Below are 21,511 nucleotides of genomic sequence, written 5' to 3'. Positions count from 1 at the left end.
TTTGTGTTGTTTTAGAAATAGTTTTCAGTGATTAAATGAAAAGCGTTTGTGTATCAGTACCATCGTATGCAGGTCAGCAAAAGTAGTGGAGTCCAGGCAGGGATGAAGATTGTGTTTCCTTTTTGAGCAAAGTTCAGAAGTGCGCTTTGTTTCAGGTTCAGTCCCGAAAGAGGTGGTACAAGGACCCTGGCCTGCTGACTCCTGGCAGGTTCTCTGTGGTCTAGCCTCCACTAGCCTCCCCCAACCTCTTGGAAATGCCTTCACTCAGGCTGTCGCTTCGTGTTGCATTCTTTGGCATCCCATGATTTGGATAATTTCCATTATCCTAAGATTGTACACAGAAACTCAAATGACCTTGTGGAAGTTTATTTCCAAGCAGTATCCCTGCAAAGAAGATGAATTATTTTTGTCACATGCATAATACATTGTTAATTTTGGAAACGTTTTGTAAAGAAAACAACTGTCGTGTTGTTTTCTTGTAATTTTCAATTATGTGCAAGGATACATCAGTATGAGGAAATGAGATGGGCTTGTCGTAACCCATGTGATAGCACTGCCCTTTGGGAGTGCCCAGGAGAGCACTGGAGGCAGGTAATAGATTAGGCAGATATTTCTGTTCAAGGTGTGGCAGTGAAATCTGGGTGGTGAAGGAAGAATGTCCTGATATGAAGCCCTGGGGACCTGCATGATGTCATAGGCCCTGTACAGGTCCATCTGTGGCTGAGGGAAGCAAACCAATGGTGGGTTCTGTGGACAATTCCAGCTGAGGGGACTTTTCATTACTGTGTTTTAGGCCTTGGTGACGATGTGTTCATCTAACACCTGACATCCAGATGCTAGATATAAATGAGGCCCAACAACTGGGTAGATAGAAAATGTTTGGTGGAGGATGAAGTGTTTAGTTTTTGCTGGGAGGGGTGGTTATGACGATACAGATCCACTCAAAGAGATTTTTTTTCTTCGTTAAATAAATATTCCTTGAAGGCATTTATATTCCATTGCCAACAGAATAGCAAAGTTTGCTTTTACTTATTATTTCAACTTTAGAATCAAAGATGAAAAAGGATGCCTGGAAAAAGCTGTGTTTAGGGAGGCTCATGACTTGCATTAATTTCCTGGCAGATTAGAGAATAAAGTGGGAGAGAGGTTAAAGCAAGGACTTGTCTGCCAAGTCAGTTGGAAGGAGGAAGATCAAGGGAATTGTCTGGAACCAGGGAATGGCTATTTTAAGCAGATATGAACAAGAGTCTGTTCACCTTCATACATCCTTCTTGGGTCAGCCTAGTGGCACTTGCTGCAGTTAACTATGTTTGTAGATTTATTCCTGTGTCTCGCTGGGGTAGACCTACATCTCTTACCTCTGCTTATCTCTAAAGTTAAAACAACAAAATAACACAGATGAAGGAAAAAAGTGACTCATCCTTTTGTATAGTTTGAAAAACATTCCTAATAGGAAAAAAAGATCCCAAAGCAAAAGTGTTATATTAAATTGATTATATAAAAATTAAAACATGTACAGATTTCAAAAGCAAAGCTAAAAACGTGACACGGTAGAGAAATACCTAAACAAATATGACTAACAATGGTTTACTTTCCTTAATATATAAACAGCATCTATAAATAAATAAGAAAAATAATAACACCACAGTATGTAAATAAATGGACACATGATAAAACAGACAATTTGAAGAAGACATATCCGTGGCTGATAAATATGTAAGCAAACTAATTGACTTTTTAGTAATGAAAGAAGGGCAAGTTAAAGTGAGTTAATTTTTTGCTTTGTTGAAGTAGCAAAGACTTTTGAAAGGACAGTACTCAGATCTGGCACAAATGTATTAAGATGGGCAAGCTTATACACTGGGAGAAGGAATAAAAATTGATACTGTCTTTCTGGAAAATGAGTTGGTGATATATGTCAAGAGCTTTAAAAAAAATTTACATTTTTTTTATCTAGCATTGTTTTTTCTAGAAATTTATCCTAAGGAAATAATCATTAAAATTGTGACTTCAAGGATATTTAATGACATGGGAAATTGCATACAATGAAATATTAGGGGCCAGCCCCAGTGGCCTGGTGGTTAAATTTGGTGTGCTCCACTTTGGCGGCCTGGGTTTGGTTCCTGGGCGCAGACCGACACCACTTGTCTGTCAGTGGCCATGCTGTGGTGGTGGCTCACGTATAAAAAGAGGAATATTGGCAACAGATGTGAGCTCAGGGTGAATCTTCCTCAGCAAAAATAATAAGATAAAGAAATATTAGGTAAACAGAAAAGCAGGATATAGAGCTCTCCATGATATATTAGTAATTGAATATATTCATATATGTTGGACACATTCATTATCCCTTGATTGTAACATACATACTTGTCCATTTTATTTTTTCAGACATTGAGGTGTCTGTAATTTTGGACACATTTGCCATGTAATATTTCCTTATTCATGATAGATTATTGTTAAATTAGTGGTACATTTTTAAGAGATTTTTTTAATGGGGAAAATATATATATTACATATTAACATCTACGTATGATCTTTTTTCTTTCCGTCACTGTCTGTCTGTCTTTCTCTTTATGTATATAGAAGCTAAAGAAATCTAATAGTATCAGTCAATTACCACACTGTTGCCAGATACACTTACTAAAATTCAAATATAAATATGTCATGGTTAGAAACTTGCAATAGGACTTACACTTCTGGGAAGATGGATTAGATGTACTTTTCCCTATTTTTCCCACTAAAGACAACTGAAAAGCCTGGACATTACATATAAAACAAACATAAGGTGACTCTGAAAGTCGGAGACAAGAAGGCAGACATCTAGGACCTCGATACCAGAGGAATGACATAGTGGAGATTTCCCCTGTTTCTTTTCACCTCATATATCCCAGACTGGGTACTGGTGAAGCTGACAACCCAGAAACACCAACAAGAGCAGCCAAAAAAAAACAAAACAAAACAAAACAAGTCCCAACAAAGTCTATTTTCTTTAGACAAAGGACCGGGAAAGGACACTTAACAAGAGAGAAAACTTTTAGGTAATACTGTTCTACCTGAGTCAAACACCACAGAAAGAACGGTGACCTCACCCCACCCATGCCAACAAAGGCCAGTGGAAAGCCTAGACTTCTGCCCTCCCCATGCTGTGGCGAGGTGCCCCAACTCTGCCACCATGGTGATGTCAGAGAAGGCAGAGCAGGAAGCTAAATCTTTCATCCCTGCTGGTAAGAAATAGCCCCTACTCCCCGTGGTGTCAGTAGAGGCCATGTGGGAAGCCTGGACATCTACCTCTACCCAGCACCTCCTCTTGCCTCCTGCTGTGGTTGTGTCAGAGGAGGCTGGGTGGAAAGTTAGAACTTTCACTACCACTTAGCAGTAATGACACTCCACCCATTGCCAGAGTGCTCCACCCACTGTAGTGGAGACTACATGGGGAACCAGAACTCCCACCCCTACCCAGCAGTAACAGGGAACTCATCCCCATCACTTGGCTGTCAGTGGAAATGAAGTGAGGAACCTGGACTTTACCTCCACCAGTCATCAATGACTCCTTTCCCTGCCACAGTAGTGGCATAGAAATCCAGAAAGTCTCACAATATAACATGAAAATGTATCTGTTTCGATCAAAAAATCACTTGTCATACCAAGAATCGGGAAGATCTCAAACAAATGATAAAAGGTAATTAATAGATGTCTACACCGAGATGATGGAGATGCTAGAATAATCTGAAAAATATTTAAAACAGCCATCATAAAAATGCTTCAAAGAGCAATTACAAACATACTTGAAACATGAAAAAAAATAGAGTCTTGGCAAAGAAATAGCAAGTCTAAGCAAAGAAATGGAAGATAGAAAGGAGAATCAAATGGAAATTTTAGAAAAGAAAAATATAATAATCTAAGTAAGAAACTCAGTAGGTGGTCTCAACAGCATAATGGAGGGGATGGAGGAAAGAATCAATGAACTAGAAGATAAAACAATGGAAGATATTCAATCTGAACAACATAGAGAAAATAGACTGCTACAACAAAAAAATCTAACATTTGTGTCCTTGAAGTCTCAGAAGGAAATGAGAAAGAGAGCAGGGCTGAAAAAGCACTCAAAGAAATAATGGCTGACAGCTTCCCAAATTTGGCAAAAGCATAGCCGACAGATTCAAGGAGCTGAGCAAACCTCAAACAGGATAAACCCAAAGGAAGTCACTCCAACACACATCGTAGTGAAACTTCTGAAAACTGAAGACAAAGAAAAAATCTTGAAAGCAGTGAGAGAAACAATTTGAATTACAGCCGATTTCTCTTGGGAAACCATGGAGGCCAGAAGGAAGTGGCATGACATTTTTCAAGCACTAAAAGAAAAGAACTGTCAAGCCAGAATCCTATACCAGCAAAAACGTCATTCAGGAATGAACAAGACATCAAGACATTTTCAGATGAAGGAAAACTAAAAGAATTTGTCACCAGCAGACTTATCCTAAAAGAATAGCTAAAGAAATTTCTTTAAACAGAAAGGAAATCATCAAAGAAGAAACCTTGGAATATCAGGAAGGAAGAAAGAACATAGTAAGCAAAAATATAGATCCATACAATTGATATTCATTTTCTTGAGTTCTCTAAATTATGTCTGACAGTTGAAGCAAAAGTTATAACACTGTCTAATATGATTCTAAGTAAAAGTAGAGGAAATATTTAAGACACAGAGGAGGGTAACAAGATGCAAGAGAGGTAAGGTTTCTATACTTCACTTGAACTGGTAAAATGATGACACAAGTAGGCTGTGATAAGTTATGTGTGTATAATATATCATCTAAGCAACCCTAAAAAAGCTGTACCAAGACATACATTCATGAACACTATAGATATATCAAAATGGAATTACAAATGTTCAAGGAACCTAAAGAAAGGCAAGAAAAATAAAACAAAAAAATGAAAAAGAGAACAGTTTTTAAAAAGTCAGACTCAGGTCCTAATATATCAATAATTACATTAAATGTAAATGGCCTAAATAATTCAGTTAAAGACAGAGCTTGCCAAAGTGGATTAAAAAACATGACCAAACTCTATGCTGTCTATAAGAAACTCATTTCAAATATAACAATATAGGTAATGAATGTAAAAGTACAGAAAAAGATATATCGTTCAAAAATTAACTGAAGAAAAGCAGGAGTGGCTATATTAATTTCATATAAAGTAGACTTCAGAGCAAAGAAAATTACTTTGAGACAAGGAAGGACATCAAATAATAATAAAAAGGGCCAATCCATCAAAAAGGTATAGCACTCCTAAATATGCATGTAAAACACAACAGGCTGAAAAATATGTGAAGTAAAAACTAATAGAACGGAGAGGAGAAATAGACCAATCCACAATTATAGTAGGAGATTTCAATATCTCTCTCGTAATAATTGATAGAATAACTAGATAGAAAATCAGCAAGGATATAGAAAAACTTAACACCATCAACCAACAGGATCTAATTGACATCTATAGAACATTCCACTAAACAAAGGCAAAGTATACATTGTTTTAAAGTGCTCACCAAAAATTTTCCAGATAGAATATATCCTGTGCCATAAAAGAAACTGCAAAAAATTTTTAAGAATTGTAGTGATATAGTGTGTTTTATGACCACAATTGATTCAAACTAGAAATCTATAACAGAAAGACAACAGGAAAATCTCCAACTACTTGTCAACTAAAGAATACACTTATAAATAATCCATAGTAAAAGGAGGAACTCTCAAGCAAAATAAAAAAAAAATACACAGAAACTGGATGGGAATGAAAATAAAATATATCAAAATTGTGGGACACAGCTAAAGCAGTGCTGAGAGGGAAAGTTATAGCACTAGATGCAAACATTAGAAAAGAGGAAAAGCCTCAAATCAATACCTAAGCTCCCACCTTAAAAACCTAGAAAAAGAACAAAATAAACTGAAAGGAAGAAGAAGGAATGAAATAATAAAGATAAGAGCAGAAATCCATGAAATTGAAAACAGAACAGTAGAGAATATCAGTGAAGGAAAGAGCTAGTTCTTTAAAAAGATCAATAAAATTGACAAACCTCTAGCAAGACTGTCAAAGAACAAAGAGAGAAAACACAAGTTACTAATATCAAGAGTGAAATGGGATATTACTACAGATAGTGAAAACCTCAAAAAGATAAGGGAAAACTAGGAACAACTCTTTAAAAATAAATATGAAAACTTAGATGAATGGACTAATTCTTTGAAAAACACCAAACATCACAACTTACCCAATATGTAAGACAATTTGAATAATCCTATGACTGTTAAGGAAATTGAGTAATTTAAAAACTCCTTAAAAAATCTCCAACAGATGGTTTCATTGGAGACTACTGCCAAACATTTAAAGAAGAATTAACAATAATTCTATACTACTCTTCCAGAAAATAGAAGAGGAGGAAACACTTTCCAATTCATTTTATGAAGCTAGTCATACCCTGATCCCCAAACCAAATAAAGACAATATAATAAAAGGAAACTACAGAACTATATCCCTCATGAACATAGATACAAAAATCCTTAGCAAAATATTAGGAAATAGAATTTAGCAGTATATAAAAAGAATTATACACCATCACCAAGTGGGATTTATTCCAGGGATACAATGCTGGTTTGATATTCAAAAATCAATGTAATCTACCATATTAATAGGCTAAAGAAGAAAAATCACATAATCATTATCAATTGGTGCAGAAAAAGCATTTGAAAAATTCAACATACATTTTTGATAAAAACTCTCATTCAAATAGGACTAGTGAGAAATGTGCTCAACTTGATAAAGAGCATCTCCAAAAAATGTACAGTCAATGTTATACTTAATGGTGAAAGACTGAATGCTTTCCCCCTAAGATTGGGACTAAGGCAAGGATATCTGCTCTTATCATTCTTATTCCATATAGTGATGGAAGTTGTAGCCAGTGCAATAAGGCAAGAAAAAAGCATATAGATTGGGAAGAAAGTAGTAAAGTCGTTTCTATATTCAGATGACTTGATTGTTTATATAGAAAATCCCAAGGTATTTACAAAAAAGTTCTAGAACTGAGAAGTGAGTTCAGCAAGGTCCCAGGATACAAAATAAACATGCAAAAATCAATTGTATTTTTATATGCTAGCAGTGAACACAATCATACCAGAATTTAAAATATAATACCATTTACAATTGCTCATGAAAATTGAAATACTTGCAAAGTTAACAAAACATGAGTAGGACTTATATGCTGAAAACTATAAAACACTGATGAAAGAAATCAAAGATCTAAATAAATGGAAAGGGATACCATGTTTATGGATTGAAAGACTCTAGTGTTGTTTTAAGAGTCTGTGGGTCCCCTTTACTTTTAAGACTGTGGATTGAGAGGGAAAGGAGAGGCAGCAGCCAGCCTTTAAGCTACTCAGGCATGTCCCCTTGCCAAGTACAGTCTGAAGCCAGCCTATAGCCTTAAGCAATGGATGCCAGCCCTAAAAAGTACTCCATTACTTGGCTTTTACCTCCTGATGCTCATCCTCAGTGAAGAGGGAACCTGGAGAGTGTTGGGGCCTCACCATTTGTCTCCTTTCTCTCACTGCACATACATGGTGGTCAGGCTTGCTGTCTCCAGGATGACAGCAGGCTCTAGCTGACTGTTTGGCCAGGCAGCATGCACACAGACTCTGCATCTGCCATAGAATGGAGGGGGAAGAGGAAAGAAGGGCTGGCTTCCATGGGGGTCAGCTCTCTTGCTTCCTCACTCTAATGGCCGAAGTGCTGGGGGCTTTTACAGTACTTCTGCAGTGGTGCTGATGATGGAAGACTTTTCCCTCTATAAAAATTTTTTAAAACATGGAAGTAATTCAACAGTGAAATCGTTAGGCCACTCCAGGCAGTCTCAGCTATAATTTATGGCTCCACGTATCCCACCATTGTAATTTTGTTTTGCATTCATTAGGATTTTTTTTTAAAAGAAAAATCACGAAGAATCACAGTTCTGACAACTAACGTTAACCACCATGTCACTTATAGATATTACTAAGGCTATAATTCTGAAAAGTAAATTAATTTCCCTTGTGTGGGGACCATCTGAATAAGGTTCAGGTTCCTCTCTAGGGTAGGCTGATTGACTCTGGAAAGAACCTGTTGCTTCTATGGCAACCTGATGTGCTGGAAGGCTCTGCCCACACCACCTTCTCTGGCTTTATTTTGTCCATCTTGTCCCTCCCTGGAATTTGGGGGAAAAAAATTGCCAGTGTTCTTGCGTATGTAAAAATGACGGGCGCTTTCAGGAAGCTTTATATGCTTTCCAACACTCATGCACACGCACACACATGCACACACACACACACAGTGTTTCTAACCTATCAGTAGACAGCTTGTTTTCTACTCTGTCAGCAATTTCATTCTTTAATTTAAGGTTGGCTGGAAGAGACTTTCCTCTTCACCCTGGAGCTCTTTTTATAACAGGTTTAGTGATGCAGAATAGGTTAGTGCTTTGTTTGGGTTAAAGGAAAAAATAAAGAGTGCTTCTTTGGGGAAATTTTTAAGTGGCTTTTCTAGATCAAGGATGGGTAGAATAAAGGGTAATCCTAGGAACTCAAGATAATGGTAAGGACCCTGCTCATGGCACCTGCCACACCTTGAACACCTACTGTGTGTCAGGCATGGTGCTAGCACCTCTGGGCAATACCTTGCTTAGTAATTCACAGTCGTTGTCAGACCCTTTTTATGGTTGAGGAACTTGAGGCTCCACGAGCTGGTGGAACTTGCCCAGGATAACACTGCAGGCATCAGAGTCTGTGCAAACCAGGTTTGTCCGATCCAAAGCCTGGGCTGTAGCCGCTGTCTCCTGCCTCCCCTCCTGTGATGACTGAGGTGACATGATGTGTGCTTGGTCCCAGGATGGCCTCCTGTGGGCAGCATGAGGCACCAGAAGAAAAGAACAAACTCCATGGAGAGGCAGCCAGGTTCACTGGTGTTTATTGTGAAGGAGTTTGAGCTGTAGTACGTTGGGTCAGACCCACTCTTGTTTGTGCACTTGAGCCCTCAAAGAAGAAGCTGGGTCTCTACTGGTCCTTGATGGTCAGGGTTACACTGGTTATAACCCAGGGTTATAATGTTGGCCAGAAGTGGCCCATTCAATGGAATTACGGAGACAGAGCCACAGGTTTACTCTGCCTTGTGTTGTCTCTTATCTGAAGGGCTTCTGGGGTCTCCACTGGGGTCATCCATCCCCTGGTGGGAGGAAGTGGCCTGATCCTAATCCCTGTGGTTCGGCAGCCTGCTTGCTTTGGCACTATTCTTCCAGTGCTGATGGGCGGGGCAGACAGTCCTTGCAGCCTCGGGAAGTAGAATGCCAGTCTTTGCCAGATACCAGCCATGACTTCAGACTCACAGGTTTCCTGTTGGGGAGGGCCTTTATGTTCCTGGGGTTTTGATTTGGTGTGACCTTTGAGAAAGGGGAAAAAGGAACGGCAAAGGCTCTTTCTCTTTATACTCTCTGGCCAAGAAAACCTGAGCTCTGGTGTCTGTGTGTGTGAGTTTGGAGTGGCTGTCCTTGCTCTCTCTCTAGACTTTTTGAAACTGATACCAAAGCACTCTCATTTTTTTGCGTATCTGAAATATTCTCATGTTTAAGAATTGTCATTGTTGTTGACCCCATCACAACCATTGGGGATCATCTGTCCTGTGGTGGTTAGATTGATAGACTGTTGAGGGTTGGGAGAAAAAGAGCTGTTTGGAAGGTGCAAAAATTATTTGTTGGGATTTTTGCAGGATTAGAAGGCACTCTGAGAACTCTTTCTTGGGGCCGTTTTACATATTTAGTCACAATCAAGGCTACTGTTAAAGAAGCACTTATCTATATGCCACCCACAAACCCCCACACACACTTCCTCCATCTCTCCTACAGATGGGTTGAAAGTTGCCCGTGTGAAGAATGACAGCTAAAACACAGTGGATGTAACGTGTTGAGCCTGATGGTTGAATGCACGATTGCTTTGTCAGAGCCCAAGGGCAAACTAGTAAATGTTCAGCTTTTTTAAAAAAATGGCAGGAGTTGTGTGCAGCCCAGCCCCTACCACTATCCTAATCTTTACCTCAGAGTGGGGTTGTTTGGAGTTGGGTATGGTGAGACTTGGGGCTGGGAGTCAGGGTGTCTGTTGCACACATTACTTGATAATAAGGCAGGTTTTTTACATCCTGGCTGGCCAGCTGAACCAAATCTGCTGAGTCCAACCTGTGCCATTAAAATATCCTGCTTTGTAACATATTTTCCCTCTGGGTTTCTATGTTCAGGAGCATCACAGAGAAGGGGAGAAAGAAGGACAGATGGGCTGTGGGCTCTCTGAGAGGTTAGAGGGTCTCCACTGGGGGCCAGTGGGAATGGAGTGCAGGTGTCCACCTGCGGACACTCACAGGCTCCCTTAAACCCTGTCTGTGGCCGAGTTATTAATGAGGGAAGGTGGCCAAAGGGAGTGTGGCCTGGGCCCAGGAATTTGCTCAGCTTTTGTCTGCAGAGGTCAGCACTTCGACAGTGAAGGAGGAGGATTTGTCCTCCTCCCCTCTGGCTGCAGGGATCCCTGTGAACCAGCTTGCACCCCGAGAAGTCTCAGGGTCAAGGGCGGAGGCCTAGGCACAAATGTCCTCTCCTTCCAATTTGACTGAATGTCATTCAGAGTAGGCTGATGCAATGATGCTGCAGAGCAGGAAACATGCGAAGCAATTATCTTTTTAGTAGGTCACTGGCCTCCTTTGGGAGAAGAGACCAGAGGGAGAGCTGGGAAGGCGGGCAGCATGGCCTCCCCCAGAGGCTGCGTGTGCAGTAGCTGTGCTGGTGATTAATAGCCGTGTCACTTTCCATGAATGTTGCTTTAAGCAGCCGTGTTCAAAATTGAGTGGGAATGAAATAAAACAACCCAAAATAAATGTTTCCTCTATTCCTTACGAGTTGCTGGAATCCAGAAATAGCTTTTCAAATCTGTAATTTTAAATGGCATCGTTCACAGCCCTCTCGGAGCCTCGGCTTTATTTTCGCGTGGATATTGTTGTGCGTGCATGCGTCACGTTTTGTTTTTAAAGAACATGAAAAATCTGAGCTCGGTGACTTTGTTTTTTTTTTTTTTTCATCACTGAAATAAAAATTATGTTTACAGAGGAAAATATAGCCTTTACATGTGTTTTTAAAGAAAAATAGTAGCCCAGCAGAGGAAAAGGACAGGAAGAATACTGTGTCCATATAGATCGTAAACTGGAACAGTAAAAACGTCTGGCAGGCAGTAATTGCTGGCCAGCTGTGGGGATTACAGCCCTGTGGGCTGTGTTCGGGGCAGTGTGCTGGGACACTGGCAACCAGAGGCCGGCCTGGACCATCGTGGCCCTCAGTGCGGTTGACTGGGGCCTGAGGGCATAAATAGGAGGCTCACCACAGAGTGGCAGGGCAGGGTTCCTGCACCGGCCAAGCTCTCTCAGAGCACTGAGTCTTGAGGCCCCCTCTCTCTGCTGCTTCTGTTGGATCCAGGCTGCCAGCTTGGGGGCTAATGGTGGCAGTCACGGGGATGACCTCTGGCTCCATCTCTGGGCAGGAGAAAGATCATTAGCCTTTAGAGTTATGTATTCCCCTGGAGAAGCCTAAGAACACATCTGATGGGTGAGAAGCCAGCAGGAACCCCCAGCTCAGCTCTTTGGGACAGTCAGTGTCTTGAGCCAGAGAGAGGGAGGGCAAGAGTCTGTGTGGGTGCTGCCTGCCTTCTGCCCACTCATTTGTTTCCTTCTAGTCCCTGGCAAAAAAACAAAAAACCACACAAAACAAACCAGCAGTGGGGTGGGCTGTTGGGCATAAGGGCAGGGTGGGTTCTTCATCTTATTTGCTTCCTCCATCTCTGTCCTAATTGCCCACTGGCTCCCACCCAGCACTCCGGTGTCTGACAGTTGGGCTTTTATCAGAACATCTAGTAACAAGCAGACATTCTAAGGAGAAGTGGAGGGCTGGGTGTGGAGCTGCTGAGAGGGGGCAGAACAGTCAGTCTGTCATCCTGCCTTCAGTCTTCCCTGAGCACTCACACCTGGCCACGCTGGGGCACTTGAAGATGAAACAGGCCTGCCCTTAGCAAACTGTGAGTTCTGGCCACAAGTGAGGTTTTAAAACATAGGTTTTATTATTGTTCAAATATGGGGGGCCAGCAGATCAGGAGACAACAGCCATTGAAAAGATAGCTTGCTAGTCACAGTCCCCAAGAGGAGGGGGCCTGCCACGCCACGTAGGGCCACACAGGGAAGCACCAGGGGTAGTCAGGAGCCAGAGGAGTGAGGGAAATGAGGACAAGAGCCTTTATCGTAGTTTCCGTGGGAAGGAATGGGTGAGGCAGGGTAAGCAGGTTTAGGATTGGCTAGTCTGAATAATTTCAGTAGGCTCTGGAGTATAGAGGCTAGTTGTCTGGTACCTGGCCCTGGGTGGTTAGGGCAGGGGAATAGTAGCCCAGAGTGAAGGAGCCCCATCAGGAGGTGGTTGGGGGTATGGGCTCTGGATTGGTTAGTTTGCATATGGAAGATGTGCTTGCAGAGGAGTCATTTGCTTGCTCTGGGAATTGGCCAGTCCTGGGAGGGACAGTCCCTCCAGGGTCAACAAGGGCCCAGATGTCAATGCATGAAAACCTGGGTTAATACAGGTGTACATGGTGCCAGCATGAAGGGGAAAAGTGCTCCCATGTGGGAGGAATCACAGATGGAGTGCTGAGGGCATGCTGAGGGGAAGCAGCTTCCTGCTTTGATTGGTCTGATTTGGTTTTTGAAGGGGCATGCCGAGGAGGGGGAAATTCTTAATGGGAGGAGAGGACATTTGGCTGAGCCAGCAAAAATGTGATGTGTGGCAGTTAGGGGTGAGGTTGGCTACAGGCAGGGAGCCCTGCTTGGACAGAGGCCCGGGATGGGGAGGTGTCTGGAGGGCCTTAGCAGCAGGAAAAACAGTTGAGACACTCAGGTAAGGCCAAAGTCGCTCTTGAATGCCATGTGGAGGCGTTTGGATTTCATTCTGTGTGAGCTAGCCAGAGCTGTGTTGCCCTCCAGGAGTCCTAATGAATTCACAGACTCCTACAGAATGCCTATGCTTGCCATATATCATAGTCTCAGAACTTAATTAACAAGTTAGGATGCTGATGTAAATTTATTCTGGATGAAAAAAGAAATCCACTGTGGCCGAGGCTGAAAACTCAGTGCCTCCGGGACTGCAGGTAGTGTCAGCTAGTGGAAAGGGCTCTGGGGAGCATGGGGGACAGCCATGCCCCAACTGGAGGGGGCGACAGCCTCTGAGCTCCGAGGGATTACATCATGGGAAAGGGGGCCAGAGTTGCCAGATCTTCCTAGTTTTCAAGAAAGGCTGGAAATTCAGATTCTTGTGAAATCTCCTGAGTTTTGTGAAATCACCTGGAAACTAACTCGGCAGAGCCTTATCTAAGCTCTTTCCTCCCTATCGGCACTGGGAGGCCTGCCACATGGACCCGTGGTGGCCTCTTTCTGCTCTGTGCCTGTCACCTCAATTGAACGGTGAAGGTCAAAGAGGAAACGGGATGATTACAAGGTGTGCCTCGTTTGGGAAACTGAGGCACACCAGGTCGGGGTCAGATCTGGCATCCAAAGATCTTCCCTGAGGTCTTCAGTGAGCCGGTCTGCCGTGCTTCATGTGCACTGCCTCATTGGGAAAACTCATTCATTCTTTCATTCATCCGACAAATATTGACTGTCTGCTGTGTGTGGGGCCAAGGCAAACACTTCACACACAAAAACAGAAAATTTGGTGGGACGCTATCTAAAACTGTATTGTTATTGTAATGATTTTTCAGCAAAACAAAAACTAAAAGGTGCTGTGATCAGTCACTTTTGCTGTCGCTGTGTGGGTGAGGTTTCCTGCAATGATGTTCTGGCAGCACATAGGAAATACTGGTGATTGACAGGGTGGGGTGGGTGGGGCAGGCACAAGGCTCTCCCGCCCATGCCACCTGGTCTGGTTCTCTCCATGTCCCAGGCTGTGAGCTCACCGGCCTTCTTGACCCTGGTGGACGCCCAGCACCTGGTGTGGTGCCAGTGCAGAGCAGGCGTCCCCCAGAGGAGTGAATTGCATGTGGCGATGTCTGGTTTCGGTAGACAAGATTTTAGTTAGAGCGACCATAGAAAAAGCTACAGCATAATCACAGCATTTAAACATGAAAGTTAGGAGAGTGAGGACAAATGGAATTTGTAAAATGACCTGCCATTATGACATCATTATTGGATCAGTGATTTTTTTATTGGTTTCGCAATGATCCAGCAAAAGCTGAGAGGTTTCCCTATAGCCTGTTGGGCCTCCTTTGGTGCCAGGCCCTGCTGGGGTTGAGTGTGTGCTGAGATGGACGGAGGGCATGGATGGAGGGCGGGGTGGGTCGTGTTTCTCAGACAGCCGTCTGTGGGGTGGTTAGACTGTGCCAGGGGAAGTCAGTGCTCATAGAATACAATCCTGCACTCACAGTGCTCCAAAGCGGCTGCCCTGTGTGTGCTTGTCGTCATGTATGTCCCCACCACCTCCCACCCACCCAACAGGGCCGGGTTGTGAATTCTAGACACCTTATGCACGAAAAAGATCATCTTCTTTTAATTACAAATTAAGATGATGGTAAAGCATCAAATTATGTTTAAGAAAGTCTATCAAATATAAAATTTTTAAAAATTAGCTGATTTGCTTCTCTCCTTGAGTGATTGATGGTTAGCTCTCCTCACCTCACTGGTGTCTGAAGCACGGGTGTGCCCTGCCTGTTTGATAACGTAGCACTGTGTGTATCTGTGTGTGCACGCCTGTATATGCGTGCACATGTGTGTGTATGTGTGTACGTGCATGCATGTGTGTGTGAAAAGTTTCAGAAATCAACGTGAAGGTCAGAGGTATTCAAGTGCAGGAGGCTGCCAAGCCCAGGACTGTGGAGCATCACACAGAGCAGGGGTGACCTCTCACAGGCCGGGCTCCTTGCAGTCTGCAGCGGAGGGATTCTGTAAAATTAGTCCATGGGCGTCGCCTGTGGGGACAGTCCCATACCACTTTATAAACTGCTCTGAGGAAAGCCTGGACTCGCCCCGACACAGCTGCCTCAGAGCGAAATGCAGCAGCTGTCCACAGAGCCCGGGGTTTAAGGCAGGATGTGGAGAAGACCACCTCCGTGTGGAACTGGGGGGGATTTAGGTGGGCTGAAAGTAATGACCCGCCTGTGAATCTGACAGGAGCACCAGGTTAGCGTTGCCTCCTTGTTGAGAATGTCCTTTTGAAATATGTTCTAGGATATGGCTCCCATCCTGTTAATTATGTCACAAACTTAGTAAAGCTGGATAATTAATGATCGTGGGGCACTTGGAACTATAAAATGCCATGTAAATGTTAACGAGTAAAAGTTACTCTGTATTAAATAGATACACTGCTTTAAAAATATTCCATGGTGGGAAGGTTAATTTCCAGATGAGCTAGAAAGCTTTCTGTTGGACTATCTTCAGAAATTTTTGATATTTTGTTATCTTAATGGCATTTTAGGAGACTTGGGCATTGTGTCTTCTGAAGCATTTGAAAGGCAGATGTCTGCTTACAACGTTTAGCTCTGGAAATGAAGTTGCCTATTGGATTTCAGTAAAAATTGTGTCTGCTTCGTTCTCTCTAGCCGGAGGCAGTTTGGGCCCAAAGCTAAGGAAGAGGTCAAGATCATTGAGCACCAAACACAGACCTTTCGGCTGATGCCTCACCTGGCCACGGCCTTGGCCCTGACCTTCGCCAACAGGTGAGATGGCTCTCAGGGTTTGCCTCCCGAGGTGAGTGGGAGGCCCTCGCATTAATAAGGAATGAGAGGAGGCAGGCAGGGGGCTTCATTTTCTACCTGTGAGCAGGAAAGTGTCTGTGGTGAAAATTCAATGCCTGGGTTAAAAGTGATGTTTGAGTCTTGGTTGTTTGTATATCCAGATGAACGGGATCCACAGAGAATTTGAGGAGACTCGAACCAGTGTTTCTCCAGAGTTTCTGAAAGAAAAAGACTTTTAAATGGCTAAAATTTCTTTACCTCTATAAAGGTTCTAATTTACAGTAAACTTTTCAACAATAGGTCAAGGTGTGTGCCTAGAGGGGAGGCGGTAGGAGTCAGGTTATAATGAAATAGTAACAGTACCGTAAATTCACATGGAACTTCATACTTGACTGCAGGCTTTATCTTTGCCTCTCAGCTCTTCCTCCTCGAAGCCCTAGGAGGTGGTCTGGGCAGTTGTGTGTCATCACTGCATTCTAAAGATCAGAAAATTGAGGAATGCCTAAGATCCCAGGGTCCAGGAGTAGATGGACCAGGGATATAACTCCAAACTTTGGGCCCTGATCCTGTGTTCTTTCCTCCCTATGCAATCCTGCTTCTCACTGTTAACTACAAGAATTAATTTCTGAATAACTTAGAACTGGTGTGTGTTTGAAATTTACTGCACCAGTGGCTGAGCTGGTGCCAGCGTTTATAAAAAGGTGGTAAGCAGAGAGACTCTGCCAATCTGGTGTAGTGGGCTTGTGGAGCTGCCCAGCTGCTGCTGGCCTGGGAGGGGCTAGGTGGACACACCTCTGCTCTTACTGTGCTCGAGGCTGGGATTCCAGCGTACACGGACAGCAAATCCTGCAGACTGGGCTTCATGCAACAAGACTAAGGTTGATCCAAGCCACCTGGAAGAATATTTAAATCACTTACATCGGACATCTTACTTACAATGTTTTTTGAGGTTAATTTGCATACAGTAAAACACGCAGATTTTGGTGTATCATTTGATGAGTTTTGACAAGCATATACACCTGTAATGAATACTCAAACCAAATATAAAACACCCCCATCACCCCAGAAATTTCCCTTGGGCCCCTTTGCAGTCAGCCCCCACCTCACCACCGCAGCAGACACAACCACTGTTCTTCTGATTCTTACCCCATTGCTTGGTTTTGCCTGTTCTTGAACTTCATATAGACAAAATCATACAGTATGTATTTTTTGTGTGTGTCCAGTTTATTTCATTCAACATAATGTCTCAATTTTGTTGATAGTTTGTTAATTTTTATGGCTGGGTAGTAAATAAATAAACTATAATTTTTTAATCCATTCTTTCACTGATGGACATTTGGGTTGTTTCCAGGCTCTTAGCTGCTATGAATAAGCCACAGTGAATATTCTTGCACAGTCTTTAATTCTTCTTAGGGTAAACATGTAGAGAGGACTTACAGGGTAATTGGGGATGTATATGTTTCACTTTATAAGAAACTGCCAGTTTTTCATTTTACACTCTCTTGGGCAATGTATGAGAGAGTTCCAGTTGCTCTATGTCCTGATCAACATTTGTTTCATCTCTTTCTTAATTCAGTCCAGACTAATAGGTATGAAACGGTATCTCATTGCAGCTTAAATTCACACTGACGTTGTGGCTGATGATGTTGAGAACTTTTTCAGGAGTTCATTAGCCATTGAGTATCTTCTTTGTGAAGGATCTGTTTAAGTCCCTTGCACATTTGTCTAAATTGGGCTCTTTATCTTCTTATTACTGACTTAGAAGAGTTGTTTATATATTCTAAAAGCAAGTTCTTTGTTAGATATACTTATTGCAGATATTTTCGTCTATTCTGGGTTTGTCTTTTCATCTTCTTAATCACATTTTTTGGTGAGCAGAAAATTTTAATGTTGATTATGTCTAATTTAGTCATTATTTTTTGTTTTATGAATAGTGCTTTCTCTGTCCTCTCTAAGACATCTTCATAACCATAGCTTTATAATAAGTCTTGAAATCAGGTAGTGGGCCTGGCCTTACAGAAATAAAAAGGAATATAGGGGAATATTATGGGCAACAGTATGCCAACAATTAGATAACCTAGATAAAATGGACAAAGTCTTAGGAAGATACAAACTACCAAAACTGAATAAAGAATAAATAGGAAATCTGAACAAACTTATAGCAACTAAAGAGATTGGATTAGTAATTTTAACCCGTCCAAAACATAGGAGAGGAGGGAACACTTTCCAACTTATTCTATGAGGCCAGAATACCCAATACCAAAATGAGGCAAAGACATTAGAAGAAAACTCTAGACCAATATAACTTGAATACAGATGTAAAATCTTTAACAAAATGCCAGCAAATTGAATCCAGCAACATATAAAAAAAATTATACACTATGACCATCATACACCATGACCAAGTGAGATTCATCCCAGGAATGTTTAACGTACAAAAATCAACCAATGTAACACCCCACATTAATAGAATAAATGAAAAAAAACCCCCCATATGATCATCTCTACAGATGTGGAAAAAGAATTTGACAAAATCTAACACCCGTTCATGATAAATGACACTCAGAAAACTAGGAATAGAAGGGAACTTCTTCTGTCTCGTAAAAGTCATCTATGAAAAATCTACAGTTATCTGTAATTGTATGTAATAGTAAAAAATTGACTGCTTTCTCCCTATGATCAGGAACAAGATAAGGATGTCTCTCCACATCTATTCAACATTGTGTTGGATGTTCCAACAAGGATAAGCAGGCAAGAAAAATAATGAGGCATGTAGATTAGAGAGGAAGTAGTAAAACTATCTCTATTTACAGATGACATGGTCTTCTGTACAGAAAATTCTAAGGAATCCACTAAAAATTTGTTAGAACTAATAAACGAATTTGGCAGGATTACAGGATACAAGATCAATGTACAAAAATCAATTGTATTTTTTCATCCTAGCAATGAATAATCCAAAAATGAAAGGAAGAAAACCAATTCCATTACCAATATCCTCAAAAAGAATAAAATACTTGGTAATAAATATAACAAAAGAAGTTAAAGAAGATGTAAATATATGGAAAGGCATCCCATGTTTATAAAAAGAAGACTTAATATTGTTAATATGACAGCACTCCCCTAATTAATGTACAGATTCAATGCAATCTTTATCAAAATCCCAGCAGCCTGTTTTTCAGAAATTGGCAAGCTGATTTTAAAAATTCATATGGAACAAAAAGGACCTGATATAGCCAAAACAATCTTGAAAAAGTTGGAGGACAGACACTTCCCAATTTGAAAACTTACTACAAAGCTACGCTAATCAAGACAGTGTGGTAATGGCATAGGATAGACATATAGATCAACGGAATCAAACTGAGAATACAGAAATAAATCTCTAAATATATGGTCAGTTGATTTTTGACAAAGGTGCTAAGACACTTCAATGAGTAAAAGAATAGTCTTTTCAACCCATGGTGCTGGTAAAACTGGATATCCACATGCAAGGGAATGAAGTTGGACCCCTCCCTCACACCATATGCAGCAATTAACTCAAAATGGAGCACAGACCGAAATATAAGAGCTAAAATAATAAAACTCTTAGAGGAAAACAGGAGTAAATCTTCACAACCATGCGTTAGGCCAGAGTTTCTTAGATATAACACCAAAAGCATATGTGATAATAGAAAAAATAGGTAAATTTAATTTTTTCAGAAGTAAAATCTTTTTGTGTTTCAAAAGACACCATCAAGAAGATTAAAAGACAATCCATAGAGTGGGATAAAATATTTGCGAATCTGATAAGGGACCTGTGTGTAGAACATATAAAAAACTTTTGCAATTCAACAATAAAATGACAAATAACCCAACTGAAAAATGGGCAAAGATCTGAATAGACATTTCTCCAAAGAAGATATACAAATGGCCAATAAGCACATGAAAAAATGCTAAAAATCATTATTCATCAGGGAAGTGCAAATCAAAATGACTATGAAATATTACTTCACATCCACTAAGATGGCTATAATAAAGATAATAACGAGTGTTGATGAAGATACGATGAAATGGCACCTTCATACATTGCTGGTGGGAATGTAAAACAATACAGCCACTTTGGACAACAGTTTGGCCGTTTTTCAAAACGTTAAACATGAAATTACCATGACCCAGCAATTCCACTGCTAGATATATAATGCAAGAGAAATGAAACCATATGTGCACACCAAAACCTGTACATGAACGTTCATAGCAACATCATTCATAATACCCAAAATGTGGAAACAGTCCAAACGTCCATCAACTAAAAACTGGATAAACAAAAGTGGTATATCCACACAATGTAATATTATTTGGCAATAAAAAGGAGTGAAGTACTGATATGTGCTACAGCAGAAATGGACCTTGAAAACGTTATGCTGAGTGAAAGAAGCTAGTCACGAAGATCATATTGTGTGATTCCATTTAAATGAAATTTCCAGAATAGTCATATTCAGAGAGACAGAAAGTAAATCAATGGTTGCCAGGGACTGGGGGGTAAAGGAGGGAGTGAGGAGTGATTGCTGTTGGGTATGGGGTTTCTTTATGTGGTGATGAAATGTTCTAAAATTAGATGGTAATGGTTGCACAACTCTGTAAATATACTTAAAACCACTGAATTGTACATTTTAAAAATGTGAATTCTGTGGTATGTGAAATATATCTCAATAAAGCTGTTATTAAAAAAAAAGAAAGAAATCAGGTTGAGTCATCTAAGTAGATTCTTTTTCAAAATTGTCTTGGCTATTGTAGGTCTTGTGCATTTCCGTATACAGTTTTGAATCTGCTCATCAGTTTTTTGCCAAAAAACCCTGCTTGGATTTATTTGTGATTGTATTGAATCTATAAAGCAATTCAGGCCGTATTGGGTCTTTCAAATCCAAAAAGATGGTATATCTCTTCATTTATATAGGTCCTTAATTTTTCTTAGCAGTATTTTATAATTTACAGTATAGAGCTCTTTCACATTTTTCACTAAATTTATTCAAATGGAATTTCTTTTTAAATTTAATTACCAATTGTTAATATCAGATGGAAATGTAATTAATTTTCATATATTGACTTTGTATCCTATATTCTCACTAAATTCACTTTTTAGATCTAGTAGTTTCTTTATAGACTCTTTAGGATTTTCTGTTTACACATTCATATCACAGTGAATAGTTTTACTTCTTCCTTGCAAATCTTGATGCCTTTTTTTTTCTTTTTCTTACTTTATTGGACTGGCTAAAACCTCCACTACAATATTGAATAGCAATGGTGAGAGTGAACATCCTTATTTTCTTCCTGATTTTACAGGAAAAAGCATTCAGTATTTCCCCATTAAGTGTGAAAGTTCACTGCAGGATTTTTGTGGGTGCTTTTTACTAGATTGAGGAAGTTCCCTTCTACTCCTAGCTGGTTTTTTTTATCATGGATGTTGAATTTTGACTACAGCTTTCTGTCTATTTAGATGATCATGAGGTTTCTTCATTTTATTAATGAAGTGAATTACATTGATTGCTTTTCAAATGTTGAGCCAAATTTGTATTCTTTGAAATCTTTGGTCATAATATATTATAATTTTTTATATTATTGGATTCAATTTGCTAATGTTTTGCTAAGGATTATTGTGTTTATGTTCATGAAGAATATTGATTTATAATTTTCTTTCCTTGAAGTGTCCTTGTAAATTTTTAGTATCAAGGGTATGT

At 40.6% G+C, this 21,511-nt stretch overlaps 1 protein-coding gene across 5 annotated transcripts in view; it reads left to right on the top strand.

Moving 5' to 3' along the window:
- ACOXL (acyl-CoA oxidase like) overlaps positions 1 to 21,511 on the top strand; it is a 376,737-nt gene that overhangs the window by 152,919 nt on the left and 202,307 nt on the right. For all 5 annotated transcript variants that reach the window (XM_087426114.1, XM_087426113.1, XM_087426115.1 and 2 more), the window contains one exon: positions 15,666 to 15,782. In XM_087426114.1, coding sequence (XP_087282240.1) covers positions 15,666 to 15,782 — 117 coding nt within the window. The remainder of the gene's footprint in view (positions 1 to 15,665; positions 15,783 to 21,511) is intronic.

This window comes from Ceratotherium simum, chromosome 40 (assembly GCF_057802395.1).
Source record: "Ceratotherium simum simum isolate JZ-2026a chromosome 40, ASM5780239v1, whole genome shotgun sequence".
NCBI lineage: Eukaryota > Metazoa > Chordata > Mammalia > Perissodactyla > Rhinocerotidae > Ceratotherium > Ceratotherium simum.
This window is presented reverse-complemented; position numbering and strand designations above follow the sequence as displayed.